Source organism: Hyperoodon ampullatus (assembly GCF_949752795.1).
Source record: "Hyperoodon ampullatus genome assembly, chromosome: 2".
Classification (NCBI taxonomy): domain Eukaryota; kingdom Metazoa; phylum Chordata; class Mammalia; order Artiodactyla; family Ziphiidae; genus Hyperoodon; species Hyperoodon ampullatus.
Window position 1 is genome coordinate 27,916,944 of NC_136915.1, and position 16,174 is coordinate 27,933,117.

Here is a 16,174-nt window from a genome sequence, read left to right on the forward strand (position 1 = left end):
AATGTGTCTCAAGCAAAATCCATCCCCCATCTCCCTGTGCCAGAGACTACCTTGGTGAATAGTACTTTTTTTTTTTTTTTCTCACTTACTCAAGCTAGAAACCTAAGATTCACCCCCGACTCATTCATCTCCTTTCCCCCTCCCCCCTCACTCCCAAATCTGACGAGTCCTGAGTCCAGGGTGGTTTGCCATGGAAAGGTCTCTTCTGGTCTGTCTCCTCCTCTCCCTCTCCACTGCCTCTGCCTAAACTCTGGATCCTCATCATCCTCTCATTCTCCAAAACTCTTAACTGTCTCCCACTAGTTTCATTCTAGAGCAAAGATTTTTCTAGAATGAAAACATGATCACACCTCCCCTCTTGTTAAAACTTCTGATCACCTCTCATCACCACGGAACCAAGCCCAGCTTTACTGCAGCTTTTTACAACGAGACCCCCACCTCTCTTTCCGGCCTCATGACCCGCTACCCCTCACTGCTGTGGACTGCAGACTTCGCTCTAGGTCGGCAAATGTTTTCTGTAAAAGGTCTGTGAGTGTAAATATACTAGGCTGTGGCCCATCATCTCAATTGCAAACTACCCAACTCTGGTAGCACCGAAGCAGTTGTAGACAATCTGTCTATGAATGAGTGTAACTGAGTTCCAAGAAACCTTTATTTATGGACACTGAAATTTGAATTTCATGTAACTTTTATGTGCTATGAAATATTCTTCTTCTTCTGATTTTTTTCCTCCAACTATTTAAACATGTAAAACCCATTTTTAGCTCAAGAACCATATGAAAACAGACAGAGCGCTAGGTCTGGCCTGCAGGCTATAGTTTGCTGACCTGTGCTCCAGACACACACAGATATTTGTGGTTCCTTAGACTTAGCACTTTCACGCTACCTTGCTTCAGCTCTACCTGGAATGCTTCTTTCCACTGTCTGTCTGGCATCTTTTTTGAGACTCACACTGAAGTCACTGCCCTTTTTTGGCTCTCCTTAAGTGTGTCCAGCAAAACGAAGTGCTTCTTTATCTCCAGTCCTAGAACCCTTCATCAGGCCTCAACTATAGCTCTTCTCACGTGGCACAGAAGTTGTAGATTCATGTCTGTTCCGCTCTTGAACCTGCTCTCCTTGAGAGCAGAGACTGGCCTCGTTGTGTTCATCTTTCTGTGCTGTCACGTGGTAGTGTCACATGGGACACGCTTGTTAAATGAAATACAATTGCCCACCTTCCGACAGCCAGCTCCAGGCAAAGCAAGCCTAGAACTCAGATCCTCTGATACCATGTGGTATTGGTTAAAATTGTGTCTGGCTATGAACAGCCCTAAATTCTGATTGGATTGAGACAGGAATGGAATGTGCTGTGTTGTAGGTTAGTTAGATTTATTTTATTTTATTTATTTTAATTTTATTTTTTGTTTCTCTGGGACAAAACATCCATTGATATAATCAGGAGTTGGTAATTGTTGGCTCTGAAGCGCCCTACATCCCTTGAGACTCTAATGCCATAAAGCTGAGTGCGGGTCAAGCTGATCCCGTGCTGATGACTCCCCAGGACCATTCTTTAAACTTCTCCCCGCTGCTCTGTGCCCCCAGAGCCGGACCCCTGTGGGCGGCTACAGAACAAGGGGGCCCACTGGTCAAACTGGTCAGTCTCCAGGGCATAGAGCAGACTGTTCTCTTGCTGGTTTCCTATTGGGTTGGCAGATGGGAGGCACAGCAGATGTGAGGGAGGGAGAAGGGCAAGATCTGGTTACAGATTCCTGGGGCCCCTCCTCCTGCACTGGTTACTGATTCCCAGGCGCCCTCCTCTTGCACTGGTGACAGAGTCCCGGGCCCCCTCCTCCTGCACTGGTTACTGACTCCTGGGCCCCCCTCTTGCACTGGTTACTGATTCCCAGGCCCCCTCCTTCGGCACCAGTGATATTTCCAGGTCCCTCTTCCTGCACTGGTGACAGATTCCTGGGCCCCGCTTCTGCACTGTAGGTTGGCAGTGGTCAGGCTCCTCAGTTGTGCCAGGCAGCCCCTCTTCAATGGCTCCAGCTCTTGCTCCTCTCTCCCCTGGCCCTTTCTCTACTGTGGTAAAGGCCTCTCTGGCGTTCATTCTCTGGGTAATCTCATTAAAAAGAAACCCTCTGGGGTTTCGTTTAATCTCACCTTTACCTCTGTAATTGGACCCTTCACTAAACCTTCTTCAGTTAAAGCCATGCAATAAGTATGCTCCTGTCTCCTACTAGACCCCTGACTGAAACCTCTCTCTGCTACTCTTTGGGACTGAACTTGCAAGTAGCAAAACTTAGAATGATCTTTAGTGGTTCCAAAGTTTTCACTCCTTTAGAGCAATGGTTCTCATTCGGGGGTGATTTTGCACTCAGGGGACATTTGGCAAAGTCTGGAGACTTTTTGGTTGTCGTGTGTGTGTGTGTGTGTGTGTGTGTGTGTGTGTGTGTGTTGCTGGCATCTAGCATCTAGTGGGTAGAGGCCAGGGATGCCGCTAAACATCCTGCAGTGCATGGGGCAGGTTCCCACAACAGAGGATCATCCAGGCCATGATGTCAATTTTGCGGAAGCTGAGAAACCCTGCATTATAAAGTTACCAATTGAGTTTTCAAATGATTATTGTAGACCCTTGCACTATATACCCTCAGTCTGGAAAACACGAGAGAAAGTTCACAGGGGAGAATCATGTATTAACACAATCAGTATACACCACAGTATATTAGGATGCCAGATCCAGATGAACACGGCTGGGGTTCAAACTCAGACTCCGACATTCTATCGAGGAGACCTTGAGCCAGATACCTACCCTCTCTGCAACTCTCGTTCCTCATCTGTAAAATGGGGCTAATAGTAGTACCTGCTTTACACAGTTGCTGTTAGGTCTGAAAGAAGTAATAAATGCCAAGTTCTTGAAACCCAGAGAGAAACACTGGCACACACCAATGTGCAAATCCTGTTCTGGGCTGTCTCGGGGGGAGTCAGAGAGAGAATAAGAAAGGGCCTGTTTTTGAGAAGTTCATAACTAAAACAGCTTTTCAGATTGTGGGTTGTTCCCTGCTACAGACTTGCGAAATTGATTTCGAGGTTGCAACTAACATTAAAAATTGAAAAAGAAATTTTCAGGGTGCCTCACCCTTACTAAGGGTAAATACCACTTGGTGACATTTTCCTTTTAGTTCTGCAGATATATATGTGTGTCCTGGGTTGGGATGGAAAATGTATTTTTTTATGGTGGGGTGAGATTAACAAAACAAAGTTTAAAAGATACCAGTCAAATAGGAAAAGTGAGGCACCCAAAGCACCACGAGAAGGCCCTGTGATTTTGCAGAAAAACTCACATAGGCCTGCGAATGAATTCGAGCTTCACCATGTATAGGCTGTGTGATCTGTGCGTGTTGGGCAAGTTACACAACCTCTCTGAACCGCAGCTTCCTCCACTGAAATACGGAAATTAAAAACATATTTGCCACTGCACTGTGGGGAGGATCGAATGCGGCAACACTCATACACTGCCTAGTACAGGGCCTGGTGCACAGTAGGTGTGCAATGGATCTGTGCTCCTGACCTAGAGACTGCCTGGCCTGGGTCCTCATTGTCTGTTGTCTGGCAGAAAACCCTCATCTATGACCATGACAAACGGGCCCTCAGAAACTTGAAATATTAGAAACACCTGGCACCTATTTAATCAGATGAAACAATAACATTCATTGCGTCTTTCCTATTTTGGAAAACACAACAGAAAGATCCAGAGAGGTGCTTCATTCCTACAAAGGCCCAACCTCAGCGGCGGAAAAAATGTATCCAGGAAAGTTCTCGGAGCCAGGCTTGTCAGACCAGGTTGGTTTCCTGTTTATTTATTTATTTATTTTTTGGCGGTACACGGGCCTCTCACTGTTGTGGCCTCTCCCATTGCGGAGCACAGGCTCCGGACGCGCAGGCTCAGCGGCCATGGCTCACGGGCCCAGCCGCTCCGCGGCATGTGGAATCCTTCTGGACCGGGGCACGAACCCGTGTCCCCTGCATCGGCAGGCGGACTCTCAACCACTGCGCCACCAGGGAAGCCCCTCCTGTTTATTTTAAAAAATATTTCAAGGGACTCCTGCTACCCAAGGCTAAGGAAATGAGGCTATTCATAAAAGATTCAGATTTTCAAGGTAATGCTTCTACTCCCAGTGCTGCTTTTATCCCAGTGTCCAGCCTGAAAGCCTGGTCTTGGGGGGCCCCTCTCTGCTGGTGCCACCTCCCGGGCGGGCAGTGTGCTCAGAGCCTCTGAGGTGAGGCTTGGAGGGACAAGCTGCCAGGACCTCCTCCACTGGAGTCAGTGCTCCCTCCTGACCCTCGGCGGTGAGGTGGTGATCACAGCTCACTCTTCCATCAGGCCTGTGTCCTACGCACACCAATATACCACACTCTCTCACTCACAGCACAGCCCACTCTATTCCCCAGGGTCGTATAGAGGGCCTTCTGCTTAATAGGTGTGCAATACAAGTTCACATTGAATCCATTAGAACCAACCTCAGTTTGTAATTGGTGATGGTAATGGCTTAATGAGCAACTCTGAAGCCAACCCTTGGTGTTTATCTCTGTGGATAAATTTTGTGTACTTTGAACAAACTCAAGGTTGGAAAGGAATGTTGTCATCTACTCCCAGCCATCCATTGGATTTTGGGATCTCCTCTAGGCGTGGGGAGCTCCCTGCCTCGGGGTCAACCCACTCTTTTTTTTTTTTTTTTTGTGGTACGCGGGTCTCTCACCATTGTGGCCTCTCCCGCCGTGGAGCACAGGCTCCGGACGTGCAGGCTCAGCGGCCATGGCTCACGGGCCCAGCCGCTCCGCGGCATGTGGGATCTTCCTGGACCGGGGCACGAACCCACGTCCCCTGCATCGGCAGGCGGACCCTCAACCACTGCGCCACCAGGGAAGCCCCAACCCCCTCATTTTTAGGGGCGGCTCTCGGGGTTAAGAAATTCTTCACGATTGGAGCAGAAATCTGCTTACCTGCAGTTTCCACCTGCCATTCTTGGTCTGATCTCGTGCCACCAGACAGCTCTTCACAGATCTGAGCACCTAAGCTAGAGAGCTCCCTAGAGCTTTTTTGCCTATCGTTTGTCAAACGTCTGTGTTCTACGTGAAATGAACGAGAGATGAAATGTGGGCAGCTCTCCCACTTCACACCAGGGTAGGCTAAACTCTGCCGGTTAAGAGGGTGGGCTCTGGATTCAAAAGGCAGGAGTTCAGATGGTCTTGGGAAACTGCCTTAATTTCTCTGGGCCTCAGGTCTCTCGTCCATCAAATGGGGATGGTGATGGTATTTACTTCACAGGGTAATGATGAAGATTAAGTGAGATGACGCCGACCAAGAGCCTAGCACAGTGCCCGGCTCTCAGGAGGCCCTTGGTATAAACTAGTATGATTCGCCTGGCCTGAAGACAGGCAGCTCAGGGTACGCCATTCTACACAATTTGAGAAGTGTCCTCCCTTGGACAACAGACCACAATGGCAGATGTAGAGATGCAGATATGCAGACCTCTGAGTCTGCAAATAAGAGCAGGACAGCAGAAGCAAGTGTACCCTGAAGACACACCGGACCCAGTCCGGGGACAAGATGGCCCCAGGCATCATCTCTGCCGCCCCCCGCCCCCCTGAGGAAGCAGGGCAGCCCGGCCCCGCCTACCTTGGTACTGGGCGCTGAAGCCGCGCTGCCGGTGGTTGCCGTCCGACGTGAAGTGCAGCCGCAGCCAGTTTTTGCTGCTGATGACGGGGGCTGGGAGGCTGGCTCCGGTGAACCTGTGGGGACAGGAAGACGGGGTCAGGGACCACAGCTGCCTGAGACCGGGCACCCGGGAGTCTCCCCACTGCCCATGTGTGCTGGGGCCTCCTCCCGGGCCTGGCAGAAGGGAAGGCCGTGCTGGCCCGGCCGCCCACCAGTAGCCTGCAGCCTGGGCTGCTGGAGCTGGTTCCCCCAGGGGCTCTTCCCACCGCTGAGTTGCTGAGAGGAGGGGGCGATCCTTCAGGCCTGGAACAGAGGCCTATTTCTCCACCTTCAGCAGAGATCTAGCTGTCCAGGAGAGAGGTCCAGCCCTCCCAGCAGAGGCCCGTCACCCCAGCAGATGTTCACATACCCACCCCCAGCAGAGATCCAGATTCCCTGCAAAGGTCCAGGCCCAAGCAGAGGACCAGCCCAGCTCTCCAGCAGAGGTTCAGCCCCCCACTCCCGGGCAGAGGTTCAGCTACCCCGAGCCAGCCCCTCAGGGACGCGAAGGAGTCAGGAGAAAGGGCTCAGGCAGCCACTACAGGCAGCACGGCCCTTCCCAGGTGTGAGAGCCTGTTTTGGGGTCACTAACTAGGCGCTGGGTCTCCTCTGGCTCCTGCCCCTGTCTCTGCTCCTCCACAAGATGCCAGCCCCCACTGCTGGGCCACCTCTCTGCCCTCAGATTAGCCTTGTCTGCTTTCAGCCAGTCCGGCTCAGTGGGTGGGAAACCAGGATATCCCCAAACGTCGCCAGGCACTGCCCCAGCCTCTCGACCAGCTGTGTCCTGAGCCAGCTTTCAGGTCAATCAGATCTTTCCTCCTAGAGTTGCTCAGAGCTCAAGAACCTTCCATGGCTCCCCAGTGCCCGTGCAAGACTGGCTTCCCAAACTTTCCGCACTGTCCCCTGCTTGAATGGGCCTCCGCTCAGTGCTGGCCCCTCCGCCACACCCAGGCTAAGCCCCGGATGCCCCTCGTCGCTCTGCTCGCTGCCCTGCACCCCAGGAGCCCCTCGCCCTTCTCTCCTCAACCCCACAGCCTCCAGTGGGCCAATGCCCAGTGTCTCTCCGCTCCTCCCCCCTGCGTCTGAATCAGGGACCAAACCTCCTGATGTATCCCCTTTGGCACCATCGCTCCCACCCCGCCTGGACACCCTGCTTACATCGAAGCATTCCAAGCTTTCTCCTTTTCTATGCCTTTGCCTTTTCTGCCTGGAATGTACCCGCGCGTAACCCTCTCTCCTGCACCAGCCATATCACTTGAGATGACTTCGGGATGCCCTCAGATACCATGTCCCCAGGAAGGCCTTTCTTATTCTCCTTGGCTCTGAAGTCACACGGACTTGGGTTCAGATCCAGGCTTCACCACTTCCTACCAGTGTGACCTGGGACCAGTTAGTTGATCTTTCTGAAAATGGAGGAAAAACACTGGCCCGGAGAGTCTGTGGGAATATGTGAGATGCCTTAAGGGCAAAGAACCTAGCCCAGTATCTGACACATATTAGCTCAATAAACATAATTTTCCTTCCCCCTCCTCTGTGATGCCACACAGCATGTTATTAAAATTAAAATTCATTTATCTAGGTGTGTGTCTCCCTAGGATAATGCCTCCAAGAGGGCAGTGCAGAATGGTGGGTGGGTGGGGGAGGGGAGAAGCTGGGACTCTAGAGGGATCGGCTTGTTATCTTATGAAAATTACTTAAATTCTCTGTAACTTCATCTGTAAAATGAAGATAATAATGCCACTCTCAAAGGGCTGCCGGGATTGAATGAGATAATCCACAAAAAAGACTTTAGCACGGTCTCTGGAAAATAGAAAGCTCTTGGTAGATGGCAGCTGCTATGTTATTCTCCATCATCTTTATTCTTCATCTTCGTACTAAGCACCTAACACAATGCTTGATACAAAGCAGGTGTGTCAGGATTCCAGCAGAAAACAGGTGGCTCGGTCATATGAGAATAATTCCAGTTGAATGAATGGTCTCTTCACCACCAGAGATGGGGCACTATCCTGAGGCTGTTAACAGGGGTCTGGTTTCCACTCACAGGCCTGGAGAGGACAGGGTTATCCCTGAAGGAGAGGGTTGCATAGAAAGGGCCACCATGCAGGACCCAGATCTTCAGTCAGTGGAGACGACAGCCAGTTTGTGAAAATCCCACAAGGAGGGAGCAAGACACACTCTCCTCCCTCCCCTCCCTTCCTCCAATCTACTGCTGATGCTCTGTTGATCTAGCCCAATTGGAAGCCAGAGGGCAAGGGAGCATACTGATGTAGTATCACAAGTAAGTCTTCCTAAGTATGGAGCAGGGTAGACAAGGGAGGGGAGATGATCTGGAGGGGTGAAAGGAAGAGATCCAGCATGGTGGGTCTCCATAAACACGTATTAGACAAAGAAACTAACCAAGGAGCTTCTCACCCTGCAAAACTGAGTTTTTACTATAATGAAAATGCTGACATACACCAACCTCCAGGAATATCACCCATATTGCTATGGTAAGAGCTATTACAGAAACCAATTACTGTATTTCACTAGCCCCCATTTAAAATACTTTATTACAGGCAGAGTCATTTAAGTTTTCTAAGGAGCCACAAACAGTATTGTGGACTTTTTCTTCCCCAGGCCAAATTCAATTCTATCTCAATGACAAAGCCTGGAGGCTATTTACATAAGGGAAGTAGAAATAGGGAGAATTTACCTGAATAATTCAGAACTAAAGGCTGTTCACTGCAAAATGGAATGAGGGGAGGATGCTGGGGTCCCAAGAGCAGGAAGAGAGTAATGATCAAGCTTGTAACCGGAAGTCAGAAAGTCGGTATTCTCCAGCCCTGGGATCTGCCTTAACCCCCAATGGTACAGGCTGGAGGAGCCCGAAGGGACATGCCCTGCCTCCCATTTCTCCCACACCTTCACCTGCTCCCAGGAATCCTGATGATGATTGTTCATTCCCAAGGCTTAAACTCAGGGCCCTGTGCATCTTTACTCTGCACTACTGCCTCCTTGGACATAAAGGCGCATTTGAGAGTTTTCTTGGCATCTATCAGAGAACGGGAGGCTTAAATGTTGGAATCATCACATTAAACTCTGCCATTGCGATGGTATCATGCCTCACTCAAAACTCTCCAATAAAAAGAACAAACTACTGACACACACAACAACATGAATGATTCTCAAAAGCATTATGCTGAGTGATAAAAGAGTATATATTGTGTGAATCCCTTTATATGAAACTCTGGAAAAGACTAATCTACAGTGAGAGAAAGCACATCAGTGGTTGCCAAAGCTGGGGGTGAGAGGTACAGGTGGGGACTGCCTGGGAAGGAGTACAGGGGAACCTTCTGGGGTGATGAAAATGTTCTATATTTTGAATGAGATGGTGGTGATATGGCATATACACATTTGTCAAAGCCCCCAGAACTGTACATTTAAAATGGGTAATTTTAGGGACTTCCCTGGTGGTGCAATGGTTAAGAATCCACCTGCCAATGCAGGGGACACGGGTTCGAGCCCTGCTCTGGGAAGATCCCACATGCCGTGGAGCAACTAAGCCCGTGCGCCACAACTACTGAGCCTGAGCTCTGGAGCCCACGTGCCACAACTACTGAAGCCCGCATGCCACAACTACTGAACCCCGCACGCCTAGAGCCCGTGCTCTGCAACAACAGAAGCCACCGCAATGATAAGCCCGCACGCCACAACAAAGAGTAGCCCCCGCTCGCCCGTGCACAGCAGCCAAGACCCAATGCAGAAAAATAAATAAAATAAAATAAAATGGGTAATTTTATTTTATGTAAATTATACCTTAATAGAGTTAATTAAAAACAAATCTTCAGTGGCTCTAATCCTTAGAGTCAAAGACCATACCAGGGTCTACAGGCCTTAAAAAAGCCAGTGTGTCTTCACCTCTCCTGTCTCCTCCTCTACTTATGCTTTACGCTCCAGCCACATGGGTCTCCATGCTGTTCAAAACTGGCCAGGACCGGGCTTCCCTGGTGGCGCAGTGGTTGAGAGTCCACTTGACGATGCAGGGGACACGGGTTCGTGCCCCAGTCTGGGGGGATCCCACATGCCGCAGAGCGGCTGGGCCCGTGAGCCATGGCCGCTGAGCCTGCATGTCCGGAGCCTGTGCTCCACAACGGGAGAGGCCACAGCAGTGAGAGGCCTGCGTACCGCAAAAAAAAAAAACCCCAAAACAGGGCAGGACCGCTCCTGCCTCGGGGCCTTTGCACTTGACAGTTTCTCTGCCTCCTGGCTGGGTCTTCTCCCAGACTGCCACCTGACTCACCCTCTCACTTCCTCAAAGCCTTTGGTCAAATGCCACCTTCCCAGTGAAGCCTTCCTGGTCTGACTTTTGCCTGCTTTCCCTATCTGAGCACGTCACACAGACTTGCAGACAGACAGACAGACACACACACACCATTCTCTAGTCAACAGAAAACCTACGTGAACTGGAACACACACTGCTTTTTAGTGTTTCTCTGCCTTTGCATGCTCATAATGCCTTTTCCCCTTGCACCACCTGGCTGCACAGAGAGGTTAAGAAACTTGCACAAGGTCACACAGCTATTAAGTGGCAGAAGTGGGATTCAAACCCAAACCATCCCACTCATGCTAGATAGAGCCTCTGTACTCGGGGAAGGCAGTGGAACAGTTCAGGCTGAATTCCATCCTGTTCCTTTACTTTCCCTCCCTCCTCCTCCTCCCAGGATCCTCTTTAATTTTGCTCCCTGTTAGAATCATAATTAAAGAAGAGAAACACAAAGAGAGATTCTCCCCTTCAAATCTTTCTGTCCATATTAACTTCACTATGGGGGACCTGGGGAATTCCAAGTTTGCCCAGGAAATTGCTGCCGTAGTACAACGTAAAATGTATTTAAGCAATTATGCTCAATTTTTTTTCTTTTTGGTAAATTGACTTCCGTTAAATGGGGCTTCCTTAATGGAATCTGGCTTGGGGAGAATAAAAAAAAAATCACTCCCTTTAATGCATGTAGTTGATTATGGAAAAAGTGGCTTGGAGTTCCTCTGCAGAAAGCTCTAAGCTCTGCTTTCAGTAATAGGAGAGCTCAGAGCAGACTGCGTGGATAGCATTTCTTCTTAAGAAGCTTCTCGTACAGTCAGGATGTTTGGGTGCTGAGAGACACGCCCCACAAGATGACAATAGTGATCTGCAAGGAATTGCTGCCTAATTTTAAATTGAGAGGGAGGAATATTAGGAGATCTTGGTTTAAATCTCAGCATCCCTGAAAATGGACATCCTCAGGGGAACTTTCATTCATTCATTTACTCACCAAGCACATACTGTGTACAAGGTACTGTACACTGTCTGCCGGTGGGTACCACTCCCACTGTGGTTCCCTAGATACAACAGTTCCTGCAAAGCCTGTCATCTACAAGGTTCAGCTTCACCGTCTCCTTCTCTGTGCAGCTCCTCGGTCGATAGCCTCTGGCTTCTGTGCTCCCAGCACACCTTCTGTGGGCTTTATCTCTTAACCAAGGTATGTGCACAGCCTGGATCTGATTCAGGCTTGAAGAATCTTCCAGGGCCAAGCATAAACCACCACTCCACCCCCGACCCACCCGGCCGGGGAGAAAGTGACATACAGGAGGTGCTTGCCGCCCCCTCCCAAGCCCTCTGCCCCTCCCACCTGCTGTCTGCTCTCCCCGCTGGGGAATGGAGAGAACACCATGATGCAACCAGGGGAAGCCTTCTGGAAATGTCTTGCTGGTGGCAGCAAAGGACACCGAGGCCCTTGCTAGAGGCTGACTCCTGTTCCCCCGCCCAAGCTTCCTCTCACCCCTGAAGTGAGCCTTTATTGACTCAGCCCTGACGCCCAGTCTCATCACAAATGATTTCCGTATCAGTTTTTCTTTAGCCAAACACCTACGACTCTTGTTATATTGAGGAAAACCCTTTTCCCAAGACAAACCTGTGATGTTACATATTTTCCAGGAACTGGATGAACGTCTGGGGTGAGTGCAAGTCCCTTTTGGCTGTGGGCTGCTGGAGCCCCCTGGCCTCTAGACTTATCTTTGGAAAGAGGCCCTTTGGCTTCCCGAGGTTCTTGTTCCCAGCAGTGCCTGCCCACCCCAGGTATTGAGGCAGTTCTGAGGGGCCTGAGCTACCCTACAAAGATTCAACTCATGGCTACCTAACTGTATGTTCTGGGGGTTGTTTTCTATGCTCTGAACAAACCAAAGCTTCTTTTCTTCTTCTTCTGGAACCCCTATAATTCGAATGTTGATGCGTTTAATGTTGTCCCAGAGGTCTCTGAGACTGTCCTCAGTTCTTTTCATTCTTTTTTCTTTATTCTGCCCTGCAGTAGTTATTTCCACTATTTTATCTTCCAGGTCACTTATCCGTTCTTCTGCCTCAGAGATATTCTGCTACTGATCCCTTCTAGAGTATTTTTAATTTAATTTATTGTGTTGTTCATCGTTGCTTGTTTCATCTTTAGTTCTTCTAGGTCCTTGTTAAATGTTTCTTGCATTTTCTCTATTCTATTTCCAAGATTTTGGATCATGTTTACTATCATTATTCTGAATTCTTTTTCAGGTAGACTGCCTATTTCCTCTTCATTTGTTAGGTCTGGTGGGTTTTTATCTTAATCCTTCATCTGCTGTGTCTTTTTCTGTCTTCTCACTTTGCTTATCTTACTGTGCTTGGGGTCTCGTTTTCGCAGGCTGCAGGTTCGTAGTTCCTGTTGTTTTTGGTGTCTGTCACCAGTGGCTAAGGTTGGTTCAGTGGGTTGTGTAGGCTTCCTGGTGGAGGGGACTAGTGCCTGTGTTGTGGTGGATAAGGCTGGATCTTGTCTTTCTAGTGGGCAGGTCCATGTCTGGTGGTGTGTTTTGGGGTGTCTGTGGACTTATTATGATTTTAGGCAGCCTCTCTGTTAATGGGTGGGGTTGTGTTCCTGTCTTGCTAGTGGTTTGGCATAGGATGTCCAGCACTGTAGCTTGCTGGTCGTTGAGTGAAGCTGGGTGATGGTGTTGAGATGGAGATCTCTGCGAGATTTTCACCGTTTGATATTACGTGCAGCTGGGAGGTCTCTTGTGGACCAGTGTCCTGAAGTTGGCTCTCCCACCTCAGAGGCACAGCACTGACTCCTGACTGCAGCACCAAGAGCCTTTCATCCACGTGGCTCAGAATAAAAGGGAGAAAAAGTAGAAAGAAAGAAAGAAAGAGGATAAAAGAAAATAAAATAAAGTAAGGTAGAATGGCACATATATACAATGGAATATTACTCAGCCATAAAAAGAAACGAAATTGAGCTATTTGTAATGAGGTGGATGGACCTAGAGTCTGTCATACAGAGTGAAGTAAGTCAGAAAGAGAAAGAAAAATACCGTATGCTAACACATATATATGGAATTTAAGAAAAAAAATGTCATGAAGAACCTAAGGGTAAGACAGGAATAAAGACACAGACCTACTAGAGAATGGACTTGAGGATATGGGGAGGGGGCAGGGTAAGCTGTGACAAAGCGAGAGAGAGGCATGGACATATATACACTACCAAACGTAAAATACATAGCTAGTGGGAAGCAGCCGCATAGCACAGGGAGATCAGCTAGGTGCTTTGTGACCACCTAGAGAGGTGGGATAGGGAGGGTGGGAGGGACAGAGATGCAAGAGGGAAGACATATGGGAACATATGTATAACTGATTCACTGTGTTATAAAGCAGAAACTAACACACCATTGTAAAGCAATTATACTCCAATAAAGATGTAAAAAAAAATAATAAAACTCATTTAAGAGAAAAAAAAAGCTTCCCCTCCCCCGTCATTCCTGCTCGTTAGTGTTCTCTCTCCCCACTATGTGCGCCCTCCTCCCAGCCACCACACCAAGGCATCATCCTTAACTCCTTCCATTCCTTCACTCCCGTGGCCAACTGTGGCCACATGGTCTTTACCTCACGACCGCATCGTTCCTCACCCGCGCCACAGAGACAGCCTTCTGATCTGCCCTCGGCCTCCATCCTTCTTCCATACTCTGTGCGGGCATTTGCTCAAGTCATTGCCTTGCTGGAAACCCAGCAGCAAAGGACCACTGGCTCCAGGATAAAGTCTAAGCTTTTTCATGTCTTCCCTCTCCCGTGACACCCACTTTGAGCTCCAGGCACTTTCATGTCTCCATGCCTTTGCATATGCTATTCCCTCTGCCTGGAATGCCTTTTCCTGCTGCCCGACCTGGCTACCTGGGAAAATATCACGGATCCCATGAACCTAACAAAATGCTTCCTTTCCTCCACCTCTCCCTCTCCCTGCCCCTGTGGGAGGAGCAGTGCCCTCCATGTGTCCACTTTGCACCTTGGACACGCCCCACTGCTGTCCTGAGCACAGTACACTGTAATCATCTTTTGACTTGATGACCACCTCCCTGACTCGAAGGCGAGCTCCATACACGCAGGGACAGCATTTTCTTTGTCTCTGTGTGTCCAGCAACACAGCACAGTGCCTGGCACACAGAACAAATCAGTTCCATAGAACCGGGCTTGGCAAACCACAGTGTGCTGTCTCTTTTGCCAGTAAAGTTTCACTGGGTCACCACCGTGCTCATTCATTTACATATCGTCTGCTTTCAGGTTACAAAGGCAGAGCTGAGTAGTTGTGACAGTAAGTATAACCTGCAAAGCTGAAAATCTTCACCTTCCCCTTTACAGAGTTTACTGACGCCAAACGTAGAAGCCTTGCCCATGATGCAGTTGGTTGGTAAAAAATAATTTCTAAGTGGGGAATGATAAAAGAATACACTCATAGCTTAAACACTTCATTATAATGTAAAAACACTTGGAGGGACATGTTTTTTTTTTGCCAGTCCATGTAACTCAGGAGCAAGGTCTTTCCTCTGACCGTGGGTTTCTTCTCTGCATTGTCTATCTTGCATAAACTCCACCGAGGATGCATCACTCACCATTTCCAATTCTGCCACAGCTCCTCCAGTCAACAGATGACTATGGAGCACCTGCGATGTGCCAAGCATTGTGCTAGGCACTGGGGATGCAGCAGTAGGCAAGACAGGCCTGGCCCCCGCCCAGAGGGAAACAGCTCAGTGGCGTGCCATTCTCTCACTCACTCACACAAATAAACAATAAATTGTTTATTTAGGAAACAATTCTTTTTAGAGCATCTCCTTCATGGAACCATGCCAAAGCATTCAAATTAGTTTCCAGAGATGCAGCTATACTTCCTTTCACACTCCTATTTCATCAGTTTATGTGATGTTTAATAAGTCACATAATTATAATAACAAGTATGACTGGCATCGAGAGAGTTGGCAACGAACCCGTCCGATTCTCAGAAAGTGCAAGGCTCAGCTGGTGGGAGCACGGAGTGCACAGGCATTGGGGGTGGGGGAGGGAGACAGCCCGCAGGCAGCCAGCGCTGAGTGCCACAGGGCCTCGGGCAGGAAGATCCATCAAGCCTGGGAGTGCCAGCTACTCCAGGGAGCTGCGTGGGGGGAGATGGTTAAAGCACTTTTATGACACATGCTTTGTGAATGAATGAATGAATGAATGAATGAGCGAACATGCAAATGACAGTCTCTTGCTTTCAACAGTGGGGCATCTTTTCTAATGCTATCCCCTCTGAGATCAGAAGAGTGGGAAACAGCCAGTCTTAACATCATAGTTGAGAATTTCAGAGGCTTTCCAGGTCTGCTGCCTGGCTACGCACGAATCCCAGCTCCAGCATTCTGGACACATGGTCAGTCAAGGTGTGCTCTGAATGTTTCTAAAGATCAAGAACTCACCTCCCAGCCAAACTCTCCCTGTCCACTTTGACCCACCCCACCCTTCTTCTAGCGACTTCCTTTTCATCCATCCTGTGTCATCTCACAGCCACTGGCTCCCGGAAGCCAGGTGGGCTTCTCCCTGGTACCTCCTTTTCTCTTGCAGAGTCCTTACGCTTGGTCCATCCCAGTGCTTGTCTCATCATGCATCGCTCAGGGATGTGCTTCCCCACCAAACCGCAAGCTCCCTGAAGACAGGAGCTCTTCCTTTCTTGTTCGGTTCTTCCCTCAGTACCTTGTGAGTGCCTGACACATGGGAAAGGCTCGAGAAATAGTGCTCACAGGAAGAAGGAACACAAATAAATGAACGGTTGAATGAGGTCCTGAGGGAGGAAGCAGAGGGCATACGTGGGGAGAGCAGAGGAAAAGGCAGGTGAGCAGGGAAGCCTGGGGACAGCAGGGAGGGGCTCGGAGGCCACACGGGGTTCCATCTTGGTCTCCCGTGAAGACGTGCTGCTCCAGCCCCTTGGGCCCTCAGCCCTCACTGTGCTCCCCATGTTCTGGGCAGCTGCTGGCACCTTCTGGGGAAACTCTTCTCGTGGTGATGTGGCCCCAGTGCAGCAACAGTGGAGTCTGATAATCAACGTGGGCAAATGTTCCCTCTGTCCCAGAAGCAACTCAATAAACTCAACAAATTATCATCGTTCTTCC

General features: G+C 49.4%; 1 protein-coding gene across 1 annotated transcript in view; it reads right to left on the reverse strand.

Annotated features, from left to right (window-relative positions):
• Positions 1–16,174, reverse strand: part of CSMD2 (CUB and Sushi multiple domains 2) — a gene marked incomplete at both ends in the record, with an annotated part of 669,667 nt that overhangs the window by 337,300 nt on the left and 316,193 nt on the right. The window contains 1 exon segment of the mRNA XM_079698551.1: positions 5,660–5,772. Coding sequence (XP_079554677.1) covers positions 5,660–5,772 — 113 coding nt within the window.